Source organism: Ambystoma mexicanum, chromosome 11 (assembly GCF_040938575.1).
Source record: "Ambystoma mexicanum isolate Mex_15411 chromosome 11, UKY_AmexF1_1, whole genome shotgun sequence".
Classification (NCBI taxonomy): domain Eukaryota; kingdom Metazoa; phylum Chordata; class Amphibia; order Caudata; family Ambystomatidae; genus Ambystoma; species Ambystoma mexicanum.
This window is the reverse complement of record NC_090934.1, coordinates 818,918,878-818,939,998: the sequence shown is the minus strand read 5'-3', so window position 1 is coordinate 818,939,998 and position 21,121 is coordinate 818,918,878. Positions and strand designations below refer to the sequence as shown.

The following is a 21,121-nucleotide window of genomic DNA, read 5'->3' as shown; positions in this document are numbered from 1 at the left end:
AGATCGCCGCCGCAGCTGCCATTTTTGATCCTCTGGGGGCACGGGAACAGAAGCTTTGTTCTCTAGGAAAAGGGTTCCGATTTTCAGCAGGAATAACACCAGGCTGTGCAGGAACGACTGTTTTTAGTAGAAATTTGATTCTTTATTTGTTCGAGTCATTTAAGCCAAACGTGGAAGGATCAGTATCAGGATCCGAACGGGAGCTCGGAAGGGACACGTCCTCACTCCATGCGTACAGGCCACACCCCTGCACAAGGAACAATACCATAACCTGGGCATTACGCCCATTGAAGTGCCATTTCCCATGTGGGAATTGTAAGGGCTGCAGATACACCACTCTTTCCTTTATTTGTATTTTTTGTATTTTTTTTTATATAGCGCTACGAACCCTCAGGCATCTTAGCGCTGCTTATTACTCACGGTGTGTGGTGCTCGTTCATCAACCTCGGAAGGATGAAAGGCTGAGTTTGGCCCTGCTGGGATTCGAATCTGCATCAGCAGGCTCTGCACAGATATCGAAGCGAGCGCTCTACTCGCTGAGCGATCTACTTGCTGTGCTATCTGACTGGCAATGATTGGAGACAGGACATGAAAATTGAAATTCATGTAAAATTACAAAACATCTAATGTGGTCTACTGTATTGAGTGCCCATGTGGCCTACGATATGTGGGACAGACTTGGAGAGCGATCAACCTCCGAATGAATGAACATTACAGCTCCACTTGTTCCACGTTTTCTAGAATACCAGCAGTCAGTGGATGATCTTAGATGGTGGGTCATAGATGTGGTGCAACATCAATCTAATCCCCAAAGAACTTGTCTAAGTAAGGAGGCTATATGGATCCATGGCCTTAATGCATTAGAAAGGGGACTTAACGAAGAAATGCCAGTGTTTTAGACACTGTTCATTTAGGACATTTCAATCTCCTGTCGCCTAGACTTATATCTGCATAGGTCTTATTCACAGTATTTCTTGTATATCCCTACAATTCAAGTCTACAGAGTGATACAGGGCAGTCTCCCTGCCCCCCGTTCTTACAGGCCTTTGCTACAAGTATATATCTCCTGCAACTTTAGCCCTACAGCATGGAGATCTTGATTTTATAGGAGGTTGTCCCCCCTTGCATTCCATTTCATGTATGCATAGTTACATCTTTCGTTCGTGGTTGGCTCTAGTTGTGGAAGTAACCTTGCTAATCTCTATTGTCTCTTGGGCATACTGGTAGGATTCATAGGTCGCAAGATCACAGGAGCTGTTGGGGTTTAGCCAGCACCCCAATTGTTGAGTAGGAAGGGAGAGTGATCTCCTGACTATCTTGCTTTTAGTGTTTTCAAAAAAGGTTCTAACACAGTGGTTGTTGCGATACAGGTTTCGCTTTTATTTGTGCTAGTAAGGGGTTGTTCCCTACGAACCAGGACCCAACAGGGGGCTACAGACTGCATTCAATAGCCTTGATAAAGAACCATGGGTCGAAACACGTGTCGGCTGACAACTAAGGGGACTTAATTACCCCTTATGTAATGCATACCAACTGAATATTGAACAACCCATTACTAGCACAAATAAAAGCGAAAACTGTATCGCAACAAAACTGTGTTAGAACCTTTTTTGGAAACACTAAAAGCAAGATAGCCAGGAGATCACTCTCCCTTCCTAGTTGCATCTTTCCTTTTACACTTGTTCCTCTCTTCCTCTCTGATTATGCATGCCCAGAGGCGTTGCTAGGGGGGGGGGGGGGCTAAGGTGGCTATAGCCCCTGGTCTTTTGGTTGTAGCCCTGGATAGAATCTCAGGAGCTACAACCAAAAGGCTAGCTTGCCCCTAGTCCCGACATCAGCGTAGCCCCAGGTATTTTCCAGACCTAGCAACACCCACCCCTGTGCATGCCCCTAATAGACTCGTAATGCCACAGGTTTGCCGTGCAAGGAGCGCGCATATATGTTAACAGAGCAAACACTTTTGGGGTTAATTTTATCCCAGCGCATTCCATATTTTCCATTGCTGTTTAACATCAAACAGCGCTGCATAGAAAATACATCTTTTTCCCAGCGCAGATGCATAGACCACCAGTTAGCCTGTGATTCCAGCCCACTCCAATATAGCGGGATGATTTGGCCGTTTCTTCCACCAAAAACTCGCTGCCATTTAAGCGAGCCTCACTTTGGACACTTGAGCACCTGGGGAACCATATTGTTCCCTGGGAATCCAACGCGGATCAAGTCGCAGACGTTCACACAGTAAGAGTACTAGGTAAACCGACACCTTTTACACCCCAGGCCCGATTCCAGCACACCCGCGAGTGCAGGTTTGAAAGCCCTCTAAGTTTGTCCCTTCTTTTCCAGCTCTTACATCTCAATTGTGGGGTAACTGGAATGTAAGCCAACAACAGATCGAGAGCGGGCCATAACCATGAACCAATCTGGCAAGCCACCAAAAGTGCATTACACGCATGGAGGGTGAGCCTTCCGTGTTTATTTTTAACCACATGTTGGTCCTATATGTGTGCATCCATCTCCAAAAAGTCGTTTTCATTCCTGCTGGTTTTATGTCGCAGATATTAACCTTCTCGTAAAGGTTAATTGAGCCGTTACAGACACCCGAAGTAACGGACAGGTTCCTTACTGTGCCCCAAAATTGTAAAAGACCTATCCAAAGGTTAGTCCATCTTTTTAGGTTCAGACGACTTTCCAACGATCCACAAGTACACAGGGCGTGCGATATTGACATTTTGCCGTTACGGCTTGTTTGGCATTTAGGTATTCTTCCCGATATCTCGGATTGCCCTCTTAATTTGTGAGAGAGATCTCATGCTTACTCTAGGTTCAAATATCGAGAGCGACATCGGCTCCCCTCTATGCTAGGGTAAGCTCATTACTTGGGTGTTTGTCCCACCTGCCTCCTTTAGAGGCACACACAATATTCCACGTTAGTCACAGTACTATATCACTTCCACAGTGGTGGCTTTGCACTAGTGTGCTTCCATGTTTTTGTTTCAAAGTTCTGTTGGTGAAGGGCTCGCTTTCCCTTGCTACGAGAAGTTTATTAGTGGTGGATATAAGCCCCCTTCATCTCGAATTGGACTTTTTAAATGTTTTTATTAATTTTACTCCTCAGGGGTCAAGTCATATTACTTGGTTCTTTTGTTCCTGAGGAAGGTGGAGCTAGAACTGCATACCGCTGAAACATACAGCCCAGCTGTGTCAGAGTTAGAGACATGGGAAGGAGGGAGCTCAGCCCTAATTGATGAAACTGTGCCAGACGTAGACTCCAGAACCCATACATCATTTTATGAGGCTGATTTTCAGATTTTAATTGTGACAATTAGTTAAATAGAGTGGTATTGTTATCAATATGCTATCCAAAGCATATTGAGAGCGGGCTTTGCCCCGTAGGTAGCCTACCCTCTCTTTGCTGCTTGTACATTATATGTGCTGTATATATCCCGGGAGGATAGCTCAGCGGCAACGTGTTCGCCTTGGAAGCAAGACAACACGAAGCAACACAGGTTCAATCCCCGGGTCCGCGCTTAGAAACTTCTGGGTATTTAGGCGTGTTATAAATACACAACTAAAAAAAAAAATAATAACAATTACGCAACCATTTCTGTAACAGCGCCTCGATGCCCGCGGGCTGTGTGAGCGCTTTAAAAATGAAAATAAATGAATATTATTGCTGATTGGCTTTGTGTTTTATATCCTTCGATATACATAAAAAACCTTGTGCAAAATATATGCAAAATAAATACCTTGCCAGGCACAAGGGTAATGACACTGATGTAAAAATATGTGGCTTTTTTGTACTTTCCCGGTTTTTGAAGACGGAATCCTGGAGTATATGTAAGACTACCAGGAATAGTTATATGCACGTGTAGCACTAAATAGTGAACATTAACTATAAACTTAAAGGAATTAATTTCCTTTAAAAAATTCCTTTCCTGCCAGGACACTTTTTTTTGTTTCTTGCCATTATAATTCCCTGACCCTGGACAGAGTAGGGTCCGACCCTTCAGCGCAGAATAAAACAACTCCGGCATAATTCATGAGATAGAAGAGAAAGATCAGGTCAGGGCTTTGATTTTCGTCATTCACAACATTCTCACATCCCTGCAAAGATTTGTCAATAATTGATTAATAATTCACCAGGGCAACCTATATACATATATTTGTCACAATCAAATGCTTACCACGCAATGCTCCCCACTAAGCCAAAGTATCAGAACTATTAGTAGAATTTCACATGCAGAGGGAATTTTCTCATTGGCATCAACATTTACTACAAATGCAGCAACTAGTATCAGATGCGCTTTTTATTCTGCTTTTTGAACGCGCTTATGTGTGTTTCCTGGGCACTAGATTTTGACATATGATATACAAATATGTTTGTGGTTATACAACATGCATCTCATCTCAATTAGCCCAATCTGAGTTTTCTTTACTTTGAAATCTTGGAGCCAGTTAAACCCACAGGTTTCGAACTATTATGTGTGCAAAGCTGTATAGATGAACCAAAGGTAGAAATGTAGTTGTTTTCTGGATTATCCTACTGAATGTGTGATATTAAGATGATTTTCAGAATCAGTCTGTGGGCATATTCTGAGTGGCCATACTGGAAAAGGGCTTACCATCTATGGCCAATCCGACCCTGAAAGGGCAGGAAGAAGGCCAAAATACAGGATTGCCAAAAGACAGGTGAACATCTCATGGCATTGTTATTTTAGAGTACATGGTACTCTAAAAGGCATTAAGCATTGAAATGCAAAAGTTCATGGACAATTAAAAGAAACGGTAGAAAAAGATCTGCTGGCACCACCCTGTACTGGGTACATGATGCAAGTAACCTCAAAGTTAAAGGGCACAAAGTATCCCTACCACACCTCACTACAAGTTAAAGAGTGCGGCGTAGAATAAACCAAGAATTTCACAATGCACTGATGGCCATAGAGACTGATCAGTGCCCCCAAAACAGATGAACCTATCAAGGAAGGTGGAGTAAACTTAGTACGTCTATTTTTAGACACCTTTTTAAAAGCCACTTTATTTGTGCTCTTTTGAGCTGAATCGACCAATTACATATACATTTCTGTGCATATGTAAGTATGTAGGTGGGGTAATAGAGTGGGGGTGGGAGGGTGTGGGCTAGAGGATGAGGGTTGCCCATTTTTATGAATCGAAATCACATCGACCAAAAGTGCACACTATTAAAACTGTGTCTACGAACAGATGTAGAACCCAAGTGAAAAGCTTCAATTGCATCCAAAAGTCAGGACAGGTGCAAAACTTTGGGGAGTTGTGTAAATGTCTGTGGAGGTGGAGGGAAAGCAGCACTGTAATGCAATAGACACCATTTTTGTTTATTTAATATTTTATATGTCCCTTTTCCTTTTCATAATGTGACGTTTTCTCAAGAAGCAACAAAGGTACCATATTCCTACTGAAATAAATGGAGAGAACACAACTTGTATAATGTACTTTTTTTCCGTAAATGCTGTGTAACTTTATTTCATTTATTTTTTTCAATGGTGATAGTAAGCGAAAAGATGTGTAGGTTTCCCTTCCCTAACCCTAGGAACTCCTTCCTTTATCCATCTCATGTTTTCACTAGTGAGTTTACATTTCATATAATGTATTCTCTCTGAACGGAATGTAATGGCCTAACTGTTCATAGTATCTCTGAATTTGTCTGTGGTCAGTGTCGGGGATCAAAATAAGGATTTGGCATCCCCCAGAAATCAGGGCGGTTCTACGTTCGTTCATCCCCAGTTAATTTACGACGAGTTTTTTTGCCGAACATTTTTGACACAAAAAAATATATTTTATTTGTTATATATTTGGGCCCCACAAACCCCCCCCTCCCCTCTTATATATTAGCTCCCCCGCAAAACCCCCATATTCTTTTGATTTTTTTCAGCCAACATTTTTCAGCAAAAAACTAATCGGAAAGAAAACTGGCGATGAATGAAAGTTGCACCATCAGGACAATAAGGAGCTAGTATTTGTTGTGCCGCAATGTAACTTTCAATGAGCTGCAAACTGTAATGTTATCCATTATATGTCCCATTATGCTTCTAATGTATTCAAGGTCTGTTTTAATGCTCCTTTGTGCACATTATGAAACACAGTTTGTCACTGGTATATTTTGATAGCACCAGCTGGTCTCAGCAGTCAAATGTAGCCTCTGGCAGCTGTTGGGTCCAGCTAACCATACTCTCGTAGACTACAAGCTAAATAACTCCCAGCAATTTCAATCCCGGCTGTATTATGCATGCATTTTAAAATGTAACGTGACTATTCAGCAACTTGTATTTAAAACGTGTCCTTAAAAATATAAAAGCTGTTAATGTTGCTCTCTCGTCTTTTGTTTTATTCAGATGTTTAACTCATGGAACAAAACTTTTAAACCTTTGGACCACTTTCCCTGGGACAGCTGCACTGGCAGGAGCCGCGAAGAGAGCAAACACAGTGGAAAAAGTAGTTCTTCAGGTGATATTTCCTAAAATTGGTGTCATTTTTTCTGTTACATTAGATCCATACTACCTCAAAATGAAACATTCACGATTCATTCCTCTTGCTTTGGCCCTAAATCAAGATTTTAAGGCCATTATGTTCAATAAAGTAAATTATTTTATTTTATTTTTTTTTTATTATTGTTTTTGATGCAAACGCATCTTTACAAAATTAATTTACAACAATTACAACCAATTACATTTCACATTAATACATATTATTTAAAAACTAACATTTACGTAAAACAAGCATTTATATTCCCTAGCTGTTCCTTAACCACAAACATATTCTTTACTTAAACAAGGACCACAAAGCCCGTCACATCATATAAACACATCAAACGTAAAAACATAAAACGCAGAAACACAGGGACTCAACAACGGCCCCAAATTGTCCCAACCACACATTTACCATCAACACAGAGAAAAAAGTGCAGACTCAATTATTTTTACTAATCGCACCGTTGCCAAAATTATGGAATTACTAGAGCCCCACATACAACGGGTCCAGATTAATTCTCTTCCCATGTGGGTATTAGTAGTACTGAATAATGAAATATTTTTTACTCTCGCCAATTCAAACACTGTACAGAACAAAAAAAGGTGTTTCAAAGTCTCTGTGCATTCAAGTTTTTTACAAAATCTACAACTAATATCAACCTCTTCTCTAACTCTGGAGCCCCAATGTTTCGTTCTTGCTTTCGTGTGCAGTAAGTCCAGACGAAAGCGCATGTAATCTGAGCGGGTTTCAGCACTCGGACTAAGAATGAGATATTGCTGCCGAGGTACCTGAGAGTGCCTAAAACGTGCATATTCAGAAAAAGAAGAGTAGCTCGATATTTGAGTGCAAGTCTCTGCCCAGTCATTCAAAAAAACACGCTTATGTGCAATATGAGATCTGCTTTGAAGCTCTTCAGCAGAAATATTAATACTTTCAAGGACAGATAAAATATACGCTGCTTAAAGTCAGCAATAGATCTCGGCTGTGATGCTCTTAGCATATGACAAAAGTCCTCATACAGCGAATTTTCCTCTGGGAAACTCATTTTTAAATAAGTTTTCAGAAGACGCCAATTATAGCGTGCTGCCAGAGAGTTTAAACCTAGCTCATGACGAAGTATAGCATTCGGAAGAAAAGAAGGAAGACATAACGTTGTTTTCCATAGCTTGGCTTGCAGTTTATTCAAAAAGCTTGCTAGATTGTTTAAGTTCAATACCAAACCATAAAGAATGATAGCTTCAACTTTTTTTGAATAAAATTCAAATAGTGGACTTAGGGAGAATTTACAAAGTTTACTGCAAATAATTCTCATTTGATTCTGTAAAGGTGTCACTTTTTCTGCAATCGCACGTTGCCAAAAAAGTGCAGATGAATTGTTTGCCAGATTATATCCCAAGTAGGTTATCTGGACTGCAATTTGAATGATAGAGGACTCTAAGTGCCACCGAAACTTCCGAATCTTTTTTTTCGAAGAAAGTATCAGGATATTTGATTTTGAGGGATTTATCGTAAGATTATTTGTTCTACAATACAACAAAAATGTCTCCAATTTATATTGCAGCCCAGATTGCGTACTATCAAATAGTAATATGTCATCGGCATAAGCCAACCACGAGAGATGAATCTTCCCCAACTTCACAGAGTAAGATTTAGAAGGATCCCAAATACCTTCAATATCATGGAGGTATAAGTTAAAAAGCACTGCTGCGAGGTTGCATCCCTGTTTAACGCCAATTGCCGTTGGAATAGAATCTGTTAGAATACCTTTACTTGAAATACGTACTCTGATGGAAGTATGTTGGTGCAAGAGAGCAATGAGCGCCACCAAACTTTGTGGAAAATTAAGATTTATCATTTTTTTCCACAACCTATTACGAATTACAGAATCAAATGCTGAAGATAGGTCGAGTGATGCAATAAAAATCGGACCATGTGCAGAATTATGAGCCTCCGCAAGTAGGTGAGCAAGAACGGAAGCATTCAGCTGAGTCCCCATATTTTTTCTAAAACCCGTCTGTACTTTATTTAGAGTTTTTTCTGTTTTGATGTGTTTCTCAACTTCATTGAGTAGAAGAAGGGCAAAAAGCTTGGCAGCGACATCAATAAGGGCAATTGGCCTAAAGGAATTGGGATCGGTGCAGGGTCCTTTTTTATGTAAGGGAATAATAATCGACTTGACCCAGGAACTTGGAAGAGATTTGGTTAAAAAAATAGATTTAAATATCCTCAAAAAGACATTAGCCCAAAAAATAGGGTCATCTTTTATGACACATGGCGGTAAACCGTCAGGGCCAGCACACTTTGACGGTTTCAACTTCTCGATTGCTGCTATGACATCATTGAGCACCCACGGACAGTGCTCGGGTATGTGTTTCAATAGATATGACATATCTTCCTCACAAAAGCTCTTCGGAAGACGATATTTTTGTTCAAAGAAAGAGAACCATGTATTACCATCAATTGCAGGTTCCATATGGGCTACGTTTGAATTGTCTGGTGTTCTAAGCATTTTCCAAATATCACGAATGTTGTGATTACATAATAGCTGAACCATGTTTTGATTCATAGACAAGTGGAAAGCGCACCGAGTAGCCTTTATCTTAGATTTATATAATCTGAGCACCTTCTTTTTTGCGCACAAAGCCAATCGCCTGTGCTTGAACTCAAATTCTTTTTTTAGCGCACGTAATGCAGTGTTCTTTTCGGATTTCAATTTTGAGAGTTTATTTGACAATGCATTAAAAGGATGTAGATTCTGGGTATGATTCAAAGCTTCATCAGCAAGATCCTTAAGATGAGACTGTATCATTTGCATGTTCCATTCGAGGATTGTGCCCAGCGACGTGTCACAAACAAACATGTCGGGCCACCAATCACGATTGACTAAAAAAGTCAAACGACGACAAATGGACTTGTTCCAACGGATAGAAATAAACGATCTATCCCCTGGGCCAAAGCTAACAAGTGGGCCCTATCAAATAACTCAGTTGGCCCTGACAACGTGCATTCTAAGATGGCATGGTTGCCATAAGGCAGGAAAGATGGTTTAACCCGAGAAAGTAAGCCCGAAAGCTCTTTAGAACTCACTATATAGTCAATGGTCGAAGAGGCATTACCCCTGTGCCAAGTGCAAGATGAATTAGATCGGATAAAGTTGATAATACACAAATCCCAACTAGGCAAAAAGTTACACCAACTTAAGCCATTCTGAAATGCTGTTTTAAAATGTTGCGAAAATACCAAAGGAGTGGAGCTCTTAGATGATACATCTAAATAAGAATTAAAATCACCACCAATCAATAACTCTATCGTTGGCTGTATCTGGAAGAATTCTAAAAGCGAATCATTCAACATATTAATAGCATTCACAAGAGGGAGAGATTGAGGATTCCAATATAATGATATCAACAACATCCTTCTTGGCACACCCACATTAAAGGTAACATCCAGCAAAAGAAAAAGTTGGGTCGCAAATGTGTGGTTTATTACAAATCTAAGATCATTATTAAGTAGAATGGCAATTCCACCTACAGGCCGGCCAGACACCGAACGAGCAGCACCTTGTTGCACAACCGTAAAGCCGTCCACATGTAAGTCATGAACACACATGGTTTCTTGTAACAACAAGATCGAAGGTAAAGCACGCATATGCCTATCTAGAAACCATTTCGAAATATTATGAAAACTGCAGCAATTCCATGAGCAAATGATAAGGCCTTCACATTATGACGAAACTATGGAACTTCCACCTAAGGAAGATAGATTCGGCAAATTCACCAATAGTCCATTCAATGCAGCAGTCAGCGAAGCTAAGTGTGTTAAAATTTGTGCATTCTCACTATGGACAGCTGGTAAACCCTCCACACTGGGCTCATGTCTCTTCACCACAGGCAAAATATATTCCAAGAATTTCATAGCTGTTTCCACAGAGTGGAAAGCTTGTAATTCAAGTCCCAAAAATAACAAATCGGATTGATGTTCCCAAATCAGTCTCGCAATAATCGGAGAGACTACTTTGCACAACATCCGATTGTTATTCTCCAAGGGTAATTTAATCCAATCTACATCATGTGAGACCAGATTACGTAAGGAAGGAATTTTATATAGAGAATTCATCAAAAAGCCACGGTTGATAGGGGCCGTGCCATTGATCTTTGGATTACTAATCCATCCAATAAGTATCTGATTTTCTTCAGAGATATCATTAAATTCAAGTAGGCTCTTGTCAGGTATAGAGCTTAAAACTGAAGACTGCCCAGTTATGGCAGGATATGTGGGAGGCCCTCCTTGCTGTTCAACCTGGGCGGAAGATATAGATGCCAAGCCCAGAGTCGGCATTGCCATCTTAGTCATATTATCGACAGGTACTGCTACATGCTCCCATTTCGGTACTATAGACAGGTGTTTAGGAGCAACTGGCCTCACAACACAAGGTTCGTGACAAGTCTCAGACAAAGGCTGAGAAGGAGGCTGAGAACTGCAAGAAGCCGGCTTTGCAAACATTGCCTGCCCTAAAGACGTCATAGATGCATCATCCGCACTTGCTACATGCATCTCCCCGGTTAACACTGTGTGACAAACAGATTTTTTATTCTCAATCATAGGAAAAAACTTATTCAAATTTGTTTGGCTGATAGCAGCTGGTGAAGGTTCTTCAACAGTACTAGGGCTGAATACAGCAATACATCTATCATCTACCTTCTGCTGCAACGACAAACCCTTCTTTACACTGTTAGTACCCTTTAATTTACTCTTTTGATTTATTTTAGCATCTTTTATTTGTAATGCAATTTGGCTCTCGTCAGTTAATTGACTTGCATTAATTTGAAGATCTACTTCTCCAATAGGTAATAGAGACGAAGGGTCCAAGGTCACTACCTCCTTAGAAACTTCATTCTGTGTGACATGTTCTGTGGTAAAGATATTAGAGGCACCTTTCTTGTTTTTGTTCGCTTTATTTTTACGTTTTACTGCTCTCTGGAATGCCTTCTTCATTTTACGGGACGCATGATACGTGTGATTATTCAATTCATTTTCTTCGGCTACTACCTGCAACTCGGTAGCTTCGATGATATTCGTGAGAGCCGAAGGACTGTCGGGCGTAATCTGATCTGCCATACATGAGGGTGAACTGATACAAGGCTCACACATATCTAGATTAAAGAGCTTAGAATTATACATTATATTTTCAATTTGCAATATTCTTTCATGATGTAATTTAGCAAGATCTACAAGCTCTATAGGCGGAGAAGTCACACTAGGCTGACCCTCAACCGCCACTTGGGCTACCACCGATGCAAATGAAGTAGGCATACCATGTAGTAAAAATGAGGCATTAGTTGTTTGAGTGCTTTGAGAGGTTAAAACCTGCGGAGCAGGAGAGGGAAACGCATTCCTCCTTACAAGTTCCACCATGCGCTCTGGACATTTTACATGAAAGTTATGACAGGCTTCTTGAGCCAGCATAAAACCCTCCATCTTGGCCAGATGGATTGAATTTGCCACAACAGAATCTTTCAAATCTTTTAAGAGTGCATGAGTAAGTTCATGCCCTTTATCAAGCAGATTGAGAATTCGTGTCAAAACAGGAAAAGATTGTAATTCCTGTTCTGTTTGAATCACCGAATTTCCCATATTAAGGATGGGAGAGCTTGAAATGTGGGGAAAAGCGTGCTCCATAGGGGAAGCCTGGGGGAGCTGTGTAACGGGGGGTTTCACCCTTGAGGCTTCTTCAGAATTGGATACCCCAGGAGAATGCAAGCCACCCGGAAGATTGCTGCACATATTAGCAAGAGCCTGGGGAACTTCCCTGCTACTAAGAGACACATCCATGTTATATAAAGGTAAAGGATGAAAGTGTACTTGATCACGCAGGCCACAAGACACAGCCGCTGGGGTTGATGGCCCCAAAGATAGACTAATGCGTCTTTCTAAAGCATCGATTATCCCAGGTGCTAACATTGATATATCAGAAATCGGTGGATAGGGTTTCCCCGTCTCATCTGCAAAAGCTACCACCGATACATTGGCCTCATTGGCATATTTCAATGTAAAAAGGGGAAATGCATTAGAGGGCGCTGCCGACTCATGCAAAAAAGTGCCGTTGGGAGGAGGCCCTGAGTCTTGCAACAACACATTTGATATGTCATCAGTGCAAGTTACATCAACACATGTAGGCAAATGATTTTCTTCTAAGATTGGGAGGGACTCCATAATTACCAAAGACTTTGTCGTGCTTCTCAAACACTTACCACTTCTTAAAGTCGACAATGTGCCCTCCACATAACTCATTGCCTAGCTCAGGCAGATACAGCAAAACAATTAGAAGAACTACTTAAACAAACTTGCAGTACTACACTGAGAATCCTGTATCCATGAAGTATGCCATACTCACAACAGAACACGACCCCCGCAGCGCCCCGCTCCGCGCACCGCGAACAGCAAACAGCCCTTTGCAGTCCTTCGCGAGTGCGCAGCGCGTGTGCGCTGAGGGTCCGTGTTGAAATAGGCACAGAAAAGAAGGCGTTTCCAGTTCCGGGGAAAGGAAACGTGTCACCAGTCACCTTTAATATAAAAATGAAAAATAAGGTGTATTAATAACTGGTAAGTGTAAGGCGAGTTAGCCTCCTAAAGAACACCAGCCACTAAATACACAATTCTCAAAGCACAATTTCCGAGGCAACAATTAGAGCACCTGATGCCGTGGAAGTCAGGCAAAAGCGGTGTTGCACAGAAAGACTTCCTCCAGAGTGAAGTCGGCGTGCAGACACTCAATGGTAGATGCGAAAATGTCCAGTGTCCAGCAAAGTCAAGTGGGCGGCAAAGCGAGGACCAGCAAACAGCCCTTTTAGTAAATTATCTATGTGTGTGTCATTTCTTGGCCGTTTCCAAGTAGGCCTGCCTAGTTTCCTTCTACTCCTGTAAGCCCAAGAGATGGAAAAACGTATTGAACTTTCTTGACCAAGAGAGAACCTCATAAAATGTTCTACTACTGTTGCTCTTAAGAGGATTGTCTCTGCTCACACTTAGTTGGTGGTCCTTTCCTACCCTCGTTTTGTATAATAGGAGTGACCAGCACCAAATCCAGTGACGTCCAATTGAAGTCCTGCTCCTCTCCCTGATCTCAAGAACACCCTAGTCAGTGCTTCGGCCCCTGGCCCTGTGGGAACAACCAGCCTCAATCCGTGCTCGAGGAGCTGTTCCTTTGGAGTCTCCAGGTGTGTTCCTGGACCAATCAGTGGACTGACCAGCTCTGTCCTTGGCTACCTTGCTGCAGCTGTCTCGGTTCCGAGTGCATCCTTGGAATTTGTACAACAACATGCCTGCTCCTGCATTTTTAGCCTTCTTGAATCGACAGAAGCCAAGCAGAACCTGCTCCTTGGTTTGTCCCTAGAAGATCTCGTGTCACTGCATGAGCATGGTGACTTGTGTTGCAATCCGTCTTCTTTGCATCCTAGAGGTGTCCTGAGGTTATCTGCTCCACAGAAATCTTCATCTTTTCTTGGTTTTGTTGTTCAGCTGGAAGGTGTCTGGAACTGATTACTAAGCACCAGACGGACCAAAACTAAATTGTGCATCCAAAAGTGACCTCAGTACCCGTGACCCCTGTGCCTTCCTTGACTGTAGGAAGCACAAAAGACTGTCCCCAGCAGATTCCAGAACCTCAGCAGTGGTCTTTGGAGAAATCTGAGTCCGCAGGGTTAGCATACCTGTTCATTTCCTCTCCCTGTTCTGCATAGGGTAATATGGGCATGGGCGTAACGTCCTCTTCCTAAATCGCTCCTTCCTGACTTTGAAATGTAAATTACCTTTTAGACTTTTGAATCATAACTACCGGCATCATCCAATTTCTTAGTAAACTTACCTGAGAAGTATACATTTGGAACTGATGACTGTATTCCACAAGGCACCAAACGACCCTACGGTTGGACTTAAATGTTAAGGAAAGTGTTCTGTAGTTATTCTGAAGTGTCTTTACTGAATTTAAGGCATCTGAGTACTTGGCTGTGTTTCACTTGTTATTTATTCTTATGCTTTCATTGTTCTCCTAAGGGTGAATGTGTATATCTGTTTTATAGTAAGTGTGTGACATTATTTGACTAGAAGTTGTACTTGCTTAATGTGTATTTTAAAAGCCTAATAAAACACTTGCCTGTCTAACTGGAATTGTTGCTGGACTCATTGTAGCCCTAGAGCTCTCTCACATCTCTCCCGAGGCTAAGCATTTATGCTCTACTACCTTACCTTGATTAGGTTTGGCTAAACTCTTTGTCTACCTGTGCACCATAATTGGGGGGCCTCCGAAAAGTCCACCCCCCAGGGTGGATTTTTGGAAATGCACCTAAAAATGGTATATCAATTAAACACAAAAAGTAGCTTATGGGGAAAACAATGTTAGGACAGAGGAGTAACTCTTGTTAGTGAAATTAATCCTAACCTAAAGTCCAATGTTCAGTCCCTAATATCCGCACAATTCCATGGCGTTAACATCCAGAGAAGAGTCCTTCAGTTCATTCAGAGTCTCTGGGCGTTTGTATGTGCCTAGCATTCGATTTCTATTTACTAGGGCGGAAGGCGCTACTACCAAAAATGGTTTCACAGTGCTCTGATATCAAGCCAGCTTGAAGCAGGGGTTGTGAAGGGAGGGTGAGGGAGGAAGAACAGCACTCTACCCTGCTGTTAATTGTTGGGCATGGAATAGGAAGGTCTTCAATCTTTTCCTGAATTGCTGCAAGTCAGGTATTTCTCTTGTTGTTCCTGGGCAGGCTGTTCCATTGCTCCCTTACGCTGCCCCCAATTTCCCAAATAATCTAGCCTTCTTGTATCTGGGAGTTCGGATGGACACAGAGAGTGATCTCTCAGTGTGGTGCCAGGCAAATCTTTTCTTGATATATGTTGGAGCTGAGCCATACTTTTTGGATCAAAGTCAGAATTTTAAAATGAACTCTGGTCTAAATGGGGAGCCAGTGTCATTTTTGGTCGAAGGTGAGTTGTGTTTCCGATGTTATAAATAATCCGTATAGCCATGTTCTGGATCCTTTTGAGGCGATACAAATTTCACATTTGTGCATAATTCTTCCCACTTGTGAGTCAACCAGCACTTTTTGCTAGAATAAATATTTATATTTTTATAGATTCTGGTCTAAATTGAATTAGTGTGCTTTACTGTGTGGACTCATTGTGGACCCTGACCTCACTCACATTCTCCGAAGAAAAGCCTCGACTGCTCTCCATGTTTACCTTGATTGGGTTTTGGCTAACCCCTCAGAGTTCCCCTGTTCACTATAACTAGGGTGGCCTCCTAAAATCTGTCCATGAGGACAAATTCTTGACATTAATCTTAAAAATAGTGAGGAGTCAAGATAACTCCCAGAGATTTTACATTAGTTGCCACTTCAACCGAACACTCAGACATTGACAGTTCTACCAATTTGGGGAGTTCTTTGAGCAACATGTGTGACGGAGGGATAAGCAAGTTCTCCTTTTTGGATTGGTTTCGTCCTAGTCAGTTGTGAGACGTCCATTTTGAAATGTCTGTAAAGACTGAATATATGTGATCTAGATAGTTTTCAAATTTGAGAGGCAGATTGAAAATTATGTCTCGTCCATATAGTTTTGAAAGTGCACCCCCTGATTTATCAGTAAGTCATGGTGTGGCTATATATATATATATATATATATATATATATATATATATATATATATATATATATATATATATATATATATATATATATATATATATACATATATATATATATATATATATACATATGCAGGTGGGACAGGCAGAAGCCTTGTGGGACCCCGGAGGTTAAAATTTCCTCGCCCGACGTAAAGCCGTTGACTTGGAGTCTAGAAACTTGGTTTAAAAAAAAAAAAATAACCAAACCAACTAGTAGCTCTGTCCGAGATAAGTGCCATATTACTGAGGTGGGTTAACAAGATATCATGATCTGTAGTGTCAAATGCAGCAGAGATGTCCAACAGCATCAACATAACTATCTGTCCTTCATCGGCTATCTTCAAAAAGGTGTCTTTGACATCTAAAATTGCCATCTCTGTACTCGTGGATGGTCAAAAACCAAATTGTCCATCCCAGAGCAGAACCTTGGTTTCCAAGTGAGTTTGTAGCTGTTGCTTGGCGGCTTTGTCTAGTATGTTTTAGCAGAAAGAGGACATCGAGATGGGCCTGTAGTTGGCCAAGATCACTGGATTTAGGGAGGTTTTTTCAGTAATGATGTCACCCATGCCGATTTTAAATTGTGTGGGATATGTGCTACTTTTTAAAGATGTGTTCATAATTTTAGCAATGATGGGCACTAGCACCTCTGTGCTGTTTTTAATTAGCTTGGCGTCACATGGGCCACTAGTACAATTTGTTGGTTTTAGACTAGTTATGATGTTTGTGGTCTCTCTGACTGCTTCATTTGTCAGATGAAACTATTCCGTTGCTGGAGTGTCAGCTTGGTGCAACTTACCACTAGATGAAGAGTCTGTAGATGTGTGGAAAATGTATAACTAGGCGTATGAAAACTACGCTAAAGGACTGTCGGATATACCAGCCATTATATTGCTTTTGGGTCCTAAATGGATGGAGGAACAGAGATACCTTCGCTGATTGATCTTTATTTTGGTCTTAAAATGTGTTTGCATTAGACTGCATTGATCATTAGAGTGAAAAGAAGTCGTCCTACGTTTCTGGCCTGTGTTAATTTGTTCATGTAAGAACTCGAAGAGTGTTTTAGCTGGATAAACTGAAAATGCTATCTTTTGTGTCAACACGTTTTTCTTTGTTTCCATAATGGATTTTTTGTATTCCGCTCTCAGGCATTTCCATTTTATGCAATTTGGTGGGTTGAGATTTCTTTTCCACTTGCGCTCCGCTCTGATGAGCCTGAATTTCTTTGCCTCAAGCTCCAAGATTAAACCATGTGATTCCTAGATGTTTTGATTTTAACGGTTTTGGCATTCAGAGGAGCTATGAACTCAATCCTGGATTTGATCTCAGAGTTGTAGCATTTGATCAGGGTTGAGATGTCTGTGCCATCTGACCATAATTAACCTATGGCTATGTTCTCAAAAGCTGGGTTCAGGTGGATTTCTGAAAGTTTGTTTGTCCCGTTGGTAGATAGGTTTAAAGTCATTGGAGAGAGGTCAAGTTATTATGGGTAGAGGGAAGGAAAATAAGAGGATGGCTTGATCTGTCCAGTCCAACCATCTAGTTTCCACTTCAGACAGATTTAGGCTTGGGGAGGAAATCCAATCTAATGAGCAATGTGAGTTTGTGGGAAATCCAGATCTGAAAATCTACCATCTGACAGTTCTTGTCTAAGTGTCAAATCTATAATCTTCTGTGTCTTGGAAATCCAAGTGGAAGTCACGAAGATAATAAGCAGGATTTACATTTTGGATTGAGAGAAAATTGGGAGTTTTTTCAGAACTAGTGGTGTCTATCGCGCCTTTATTGGGACAAACCCTGTAACTTCCCTCTTTCTCTAGGCTTTGCTGGTAACTTCTTTACTTCGGCCAGCCCTGTCATTTCCCACCTCTTGCATGAATGATTCTTCTGTGTAAGGGTTTCTTCCCACCCCAACCTGGGTTTTTGTCAGGCTGTAGGAAGTCTGACCTCCAAGCCAAGGGCGACCCTCCCAGGTGGAACCCACCACTGGCTAGTGTGATGAGTCTGCCTGTCTAATGCCATAGAACTTTCACATTTGAGTGTTAGGAAATCCCATCGGGAACCCTAAAACCTAAAGCGGCAAGAGAACGCCAAGACAAGTTAGTAACACAGGCTGGAGAAAGCTGGAAGCTCTCCTTAGCCAGACCCAATCTGGTGCCATTACTCTCAAACTTTTAGCGCAACACGAACAAAGTATCAAACCAAACAATTTGATTGCTATTTTGTTCTCTCTGGCAACATTACCGAGGGAATCGAAGCAGACTTTGTTGGACCCTTGCGGTTAGTGTGACTCCTGCAAATACACTATCCATACCCCACAAACATGCATTAGCATGCGTCAGAGAGAGTGATTGTTCTGCAACTCTGACAGAACATCTCCCTAGCAGAACCTTTGGCAGAGAATGCAAGTGTTGCCAATCTTTTCACATGCTTACTAGAGGATTTCCTGAGGAACAAAAACAAACACTGGGTTTATAGACCGGCACATTGAAGAGCAGGCAGCCTCAGTGCAGGTCTCTGGGGAGGGTGGATGGAAAAATACACACAGGCCAATTTGAAATTCAAAATGACAGTTGTCTCTAATATTATCCTATGCCTGCCCCCTAACAAGACCACCTGACAATCAGCATCTGGCCCAAACAGAGTAGTCCATCCCACACTATACAGGCACAGTCTATCACCCTGGAGGCAAACTAAGGGATACAAACAGCAAAGGAAAGCTAACGCAAACAAGAGTCCTCGACCTAGATTGTCTTTTTTTCATAGGTGTGTGGGGCGTTTAACAACCATTTCTAATTGGAACACAAGCTATAATCACAAGACCACCACCACCAGTTAATAAAAATATATTTTATTATTTGTTCTAACATATCAATACTGATAATACAAACCAAATATATTCAACAGAGAAAAATGACTGTTTATAAATCTTCTCTATCCCAACATACAACTCAATTACTATAGCATGAAGTCGCACTCTCACTATACAGTTCAGGCACCAAACATTCTCTCTTCATACACATAAAAACATACATCCTTGCACCATCACCAAATCATAATATATTTAGGGTGATACAACTAGTTCTCACTCGGCTCAAATTAATTGAAGTGCCACTTCTCTATCTAACATGCAGACAACAATGTGACAGCTGCGTAATTCTCATTGCAATACAAAAACTGTTCATTTACATGTCTGTAAAATTTGTACTACATATAAGAATTGCCAACTATAGTAGCAAAGGAAAGCGGGCAGGAAGAAAGCCACCAACCAACTTTGGTATACCTGGACCATGAAGGGTTCATTAAACGAAGACTGTGCAATTGCAGAATGCTGCTGTGAGGAGGCCCTAGTGAGTTGTAGGATGGGAGAAGTGTGGGAAAGGAAATGAGATTCAGATTGTTACATAGAGTTGTAGGGTAAGAAAGAGACCAGTGTATAGAGAAAGGAAAGAGATTGTTGGGAACAGAGAGAAAAAGGTAAAATCTTAGAGCGAATTGAAGGGGTTGCCAAATGGAAAGTAAGGGAGAAAGATAAAGGACCAGAGAATGAGATGGCACAGAACTGAGTGTGTTGGGAAGGCAACTGTGTGAAAATATTGTGGGGTTATAGGAGGAAACTAAAGAGAGGAGAGTACTGGAGAGCTTTACAGAAGGATAGACTACCAGTAGGTAAATGGTAGGTGAGAGAAGGAAAGCATGAGACATTATCATAGTCATGAAGAGGAGATTGAAAATCTAGGTGAGAAATCGCTGAAGAGACTATTGGTCGGAGTGTTCAGATAAGGGAAAACAGAGGTATAGGGATTGGAGTTTGGCTAAAGTGCTAGAGAGGGAAATAAGAACTGACCATTTGAGGAAGAAAGCTAAATGAAGAGAACAATGATTTAGAGAGTAAAAACAGATGTCCATGAAAATATCGAATGAAGAAATGACTGCATCTTTTAAACATTTTTTATAATGCAGTGGGAGACCTCCCCCCCACCTTAACTATTACCCTTGCCCCACCACCCCCTATATTTTTCAAAAATGTCCCAACGTTTTCAGAAAGAAGATGCAGTCATTTCTCCTCAATTTTTTTATTGCCGATCATTTTTGCGGATACCAGTAAAAACAGGGATATGGAGATTCCAAGATGGTCGCCGGACCGTGAGGACGGACACCTCAGGTCCTCCGTGCAGACGGCAACCTAAAGGAGTAAATTGCGGTGCCCAGAGGCTGAAATTCAAGCCAAATTGAGCTGTTTTCGGAAGTACAACACCCCCGGAAAGAGTGAAGACGATTGCCTTGGGACAATCCGATGTGCAGTGCAAGGCTGAGAAACACTGAGCGCAAGAATCCCACACCTGGGTTCAGCACCCCTTCAGCGGTATGCAGTACGAAACCCATGGAGCCAGATGGTAGCAGGGAGATCCGGAACTCATAATCTGCAACCAGTAGGTCGGGGGCTCCTCCACCTGCCCCCCTCCGGACTCGAAGGCAGCTCTAATGTCGTGCCGGACCCCTCTGGAAGCACCAGCCGGATAAGCCGACCGCAGCATGGGGAGTGCATCGCGGGCGCTGGCTACCCACGGAAGGATATCCCCCAGAGTAGGATACCCCCCAGAGTAGAAGTGAGCCCGAAACGAGGGAAAATTAATCCGATTGCTGGGTGCACAGAGGAGGAAAGCCGTCCCTTGGGACCCCACGGGCAGCAGGGGTGTCCTAGGCGGGAGATCTGCCCGCCCACAAAGGTGCAAAGCGGACCACACCCTGAGCTGGTAACTCGGAAGAAAGTGCCAGAGTGCGACGTTGCAACATATTGCCGGTAAGCGAACGAAACAGTCGGCCCGGCCACATGGGGGAAATTAAAAGGTTCACTGGAAACCCTAAAGTGTGTAGGTGATCAACGCAGCACTCCCCGAGCAGGAACACGTGACTGACACAAGCTGCAGTCAA

General features: G+C 41.9%; 1 protein-coding gene across 1 annotated transcript in view; it reads left to right on the top strand.

Moving 5' to 3' along the window:
• PIK3C2A (phosphatidylinositol-4-phosphate 3-kinase catalytic subunit type 2 alpha) overlaps positions 1-21,121 on the top strand; it is a 2,027,647-nt gene that overhangs the window by 787,728 nt on the left and 1,218,798 nt on the right. Inside the window, exon 14 of the mRNA XM_069623772.1 lies at positions 6,369-6,480. Coding sequence (XP_069479873.1) covers positions 6,369-6,480 — 112 coding nt within the window. The remainder of the gene's footprint in view (positions 1-6,368; positions 6,481-21,121) is intronic.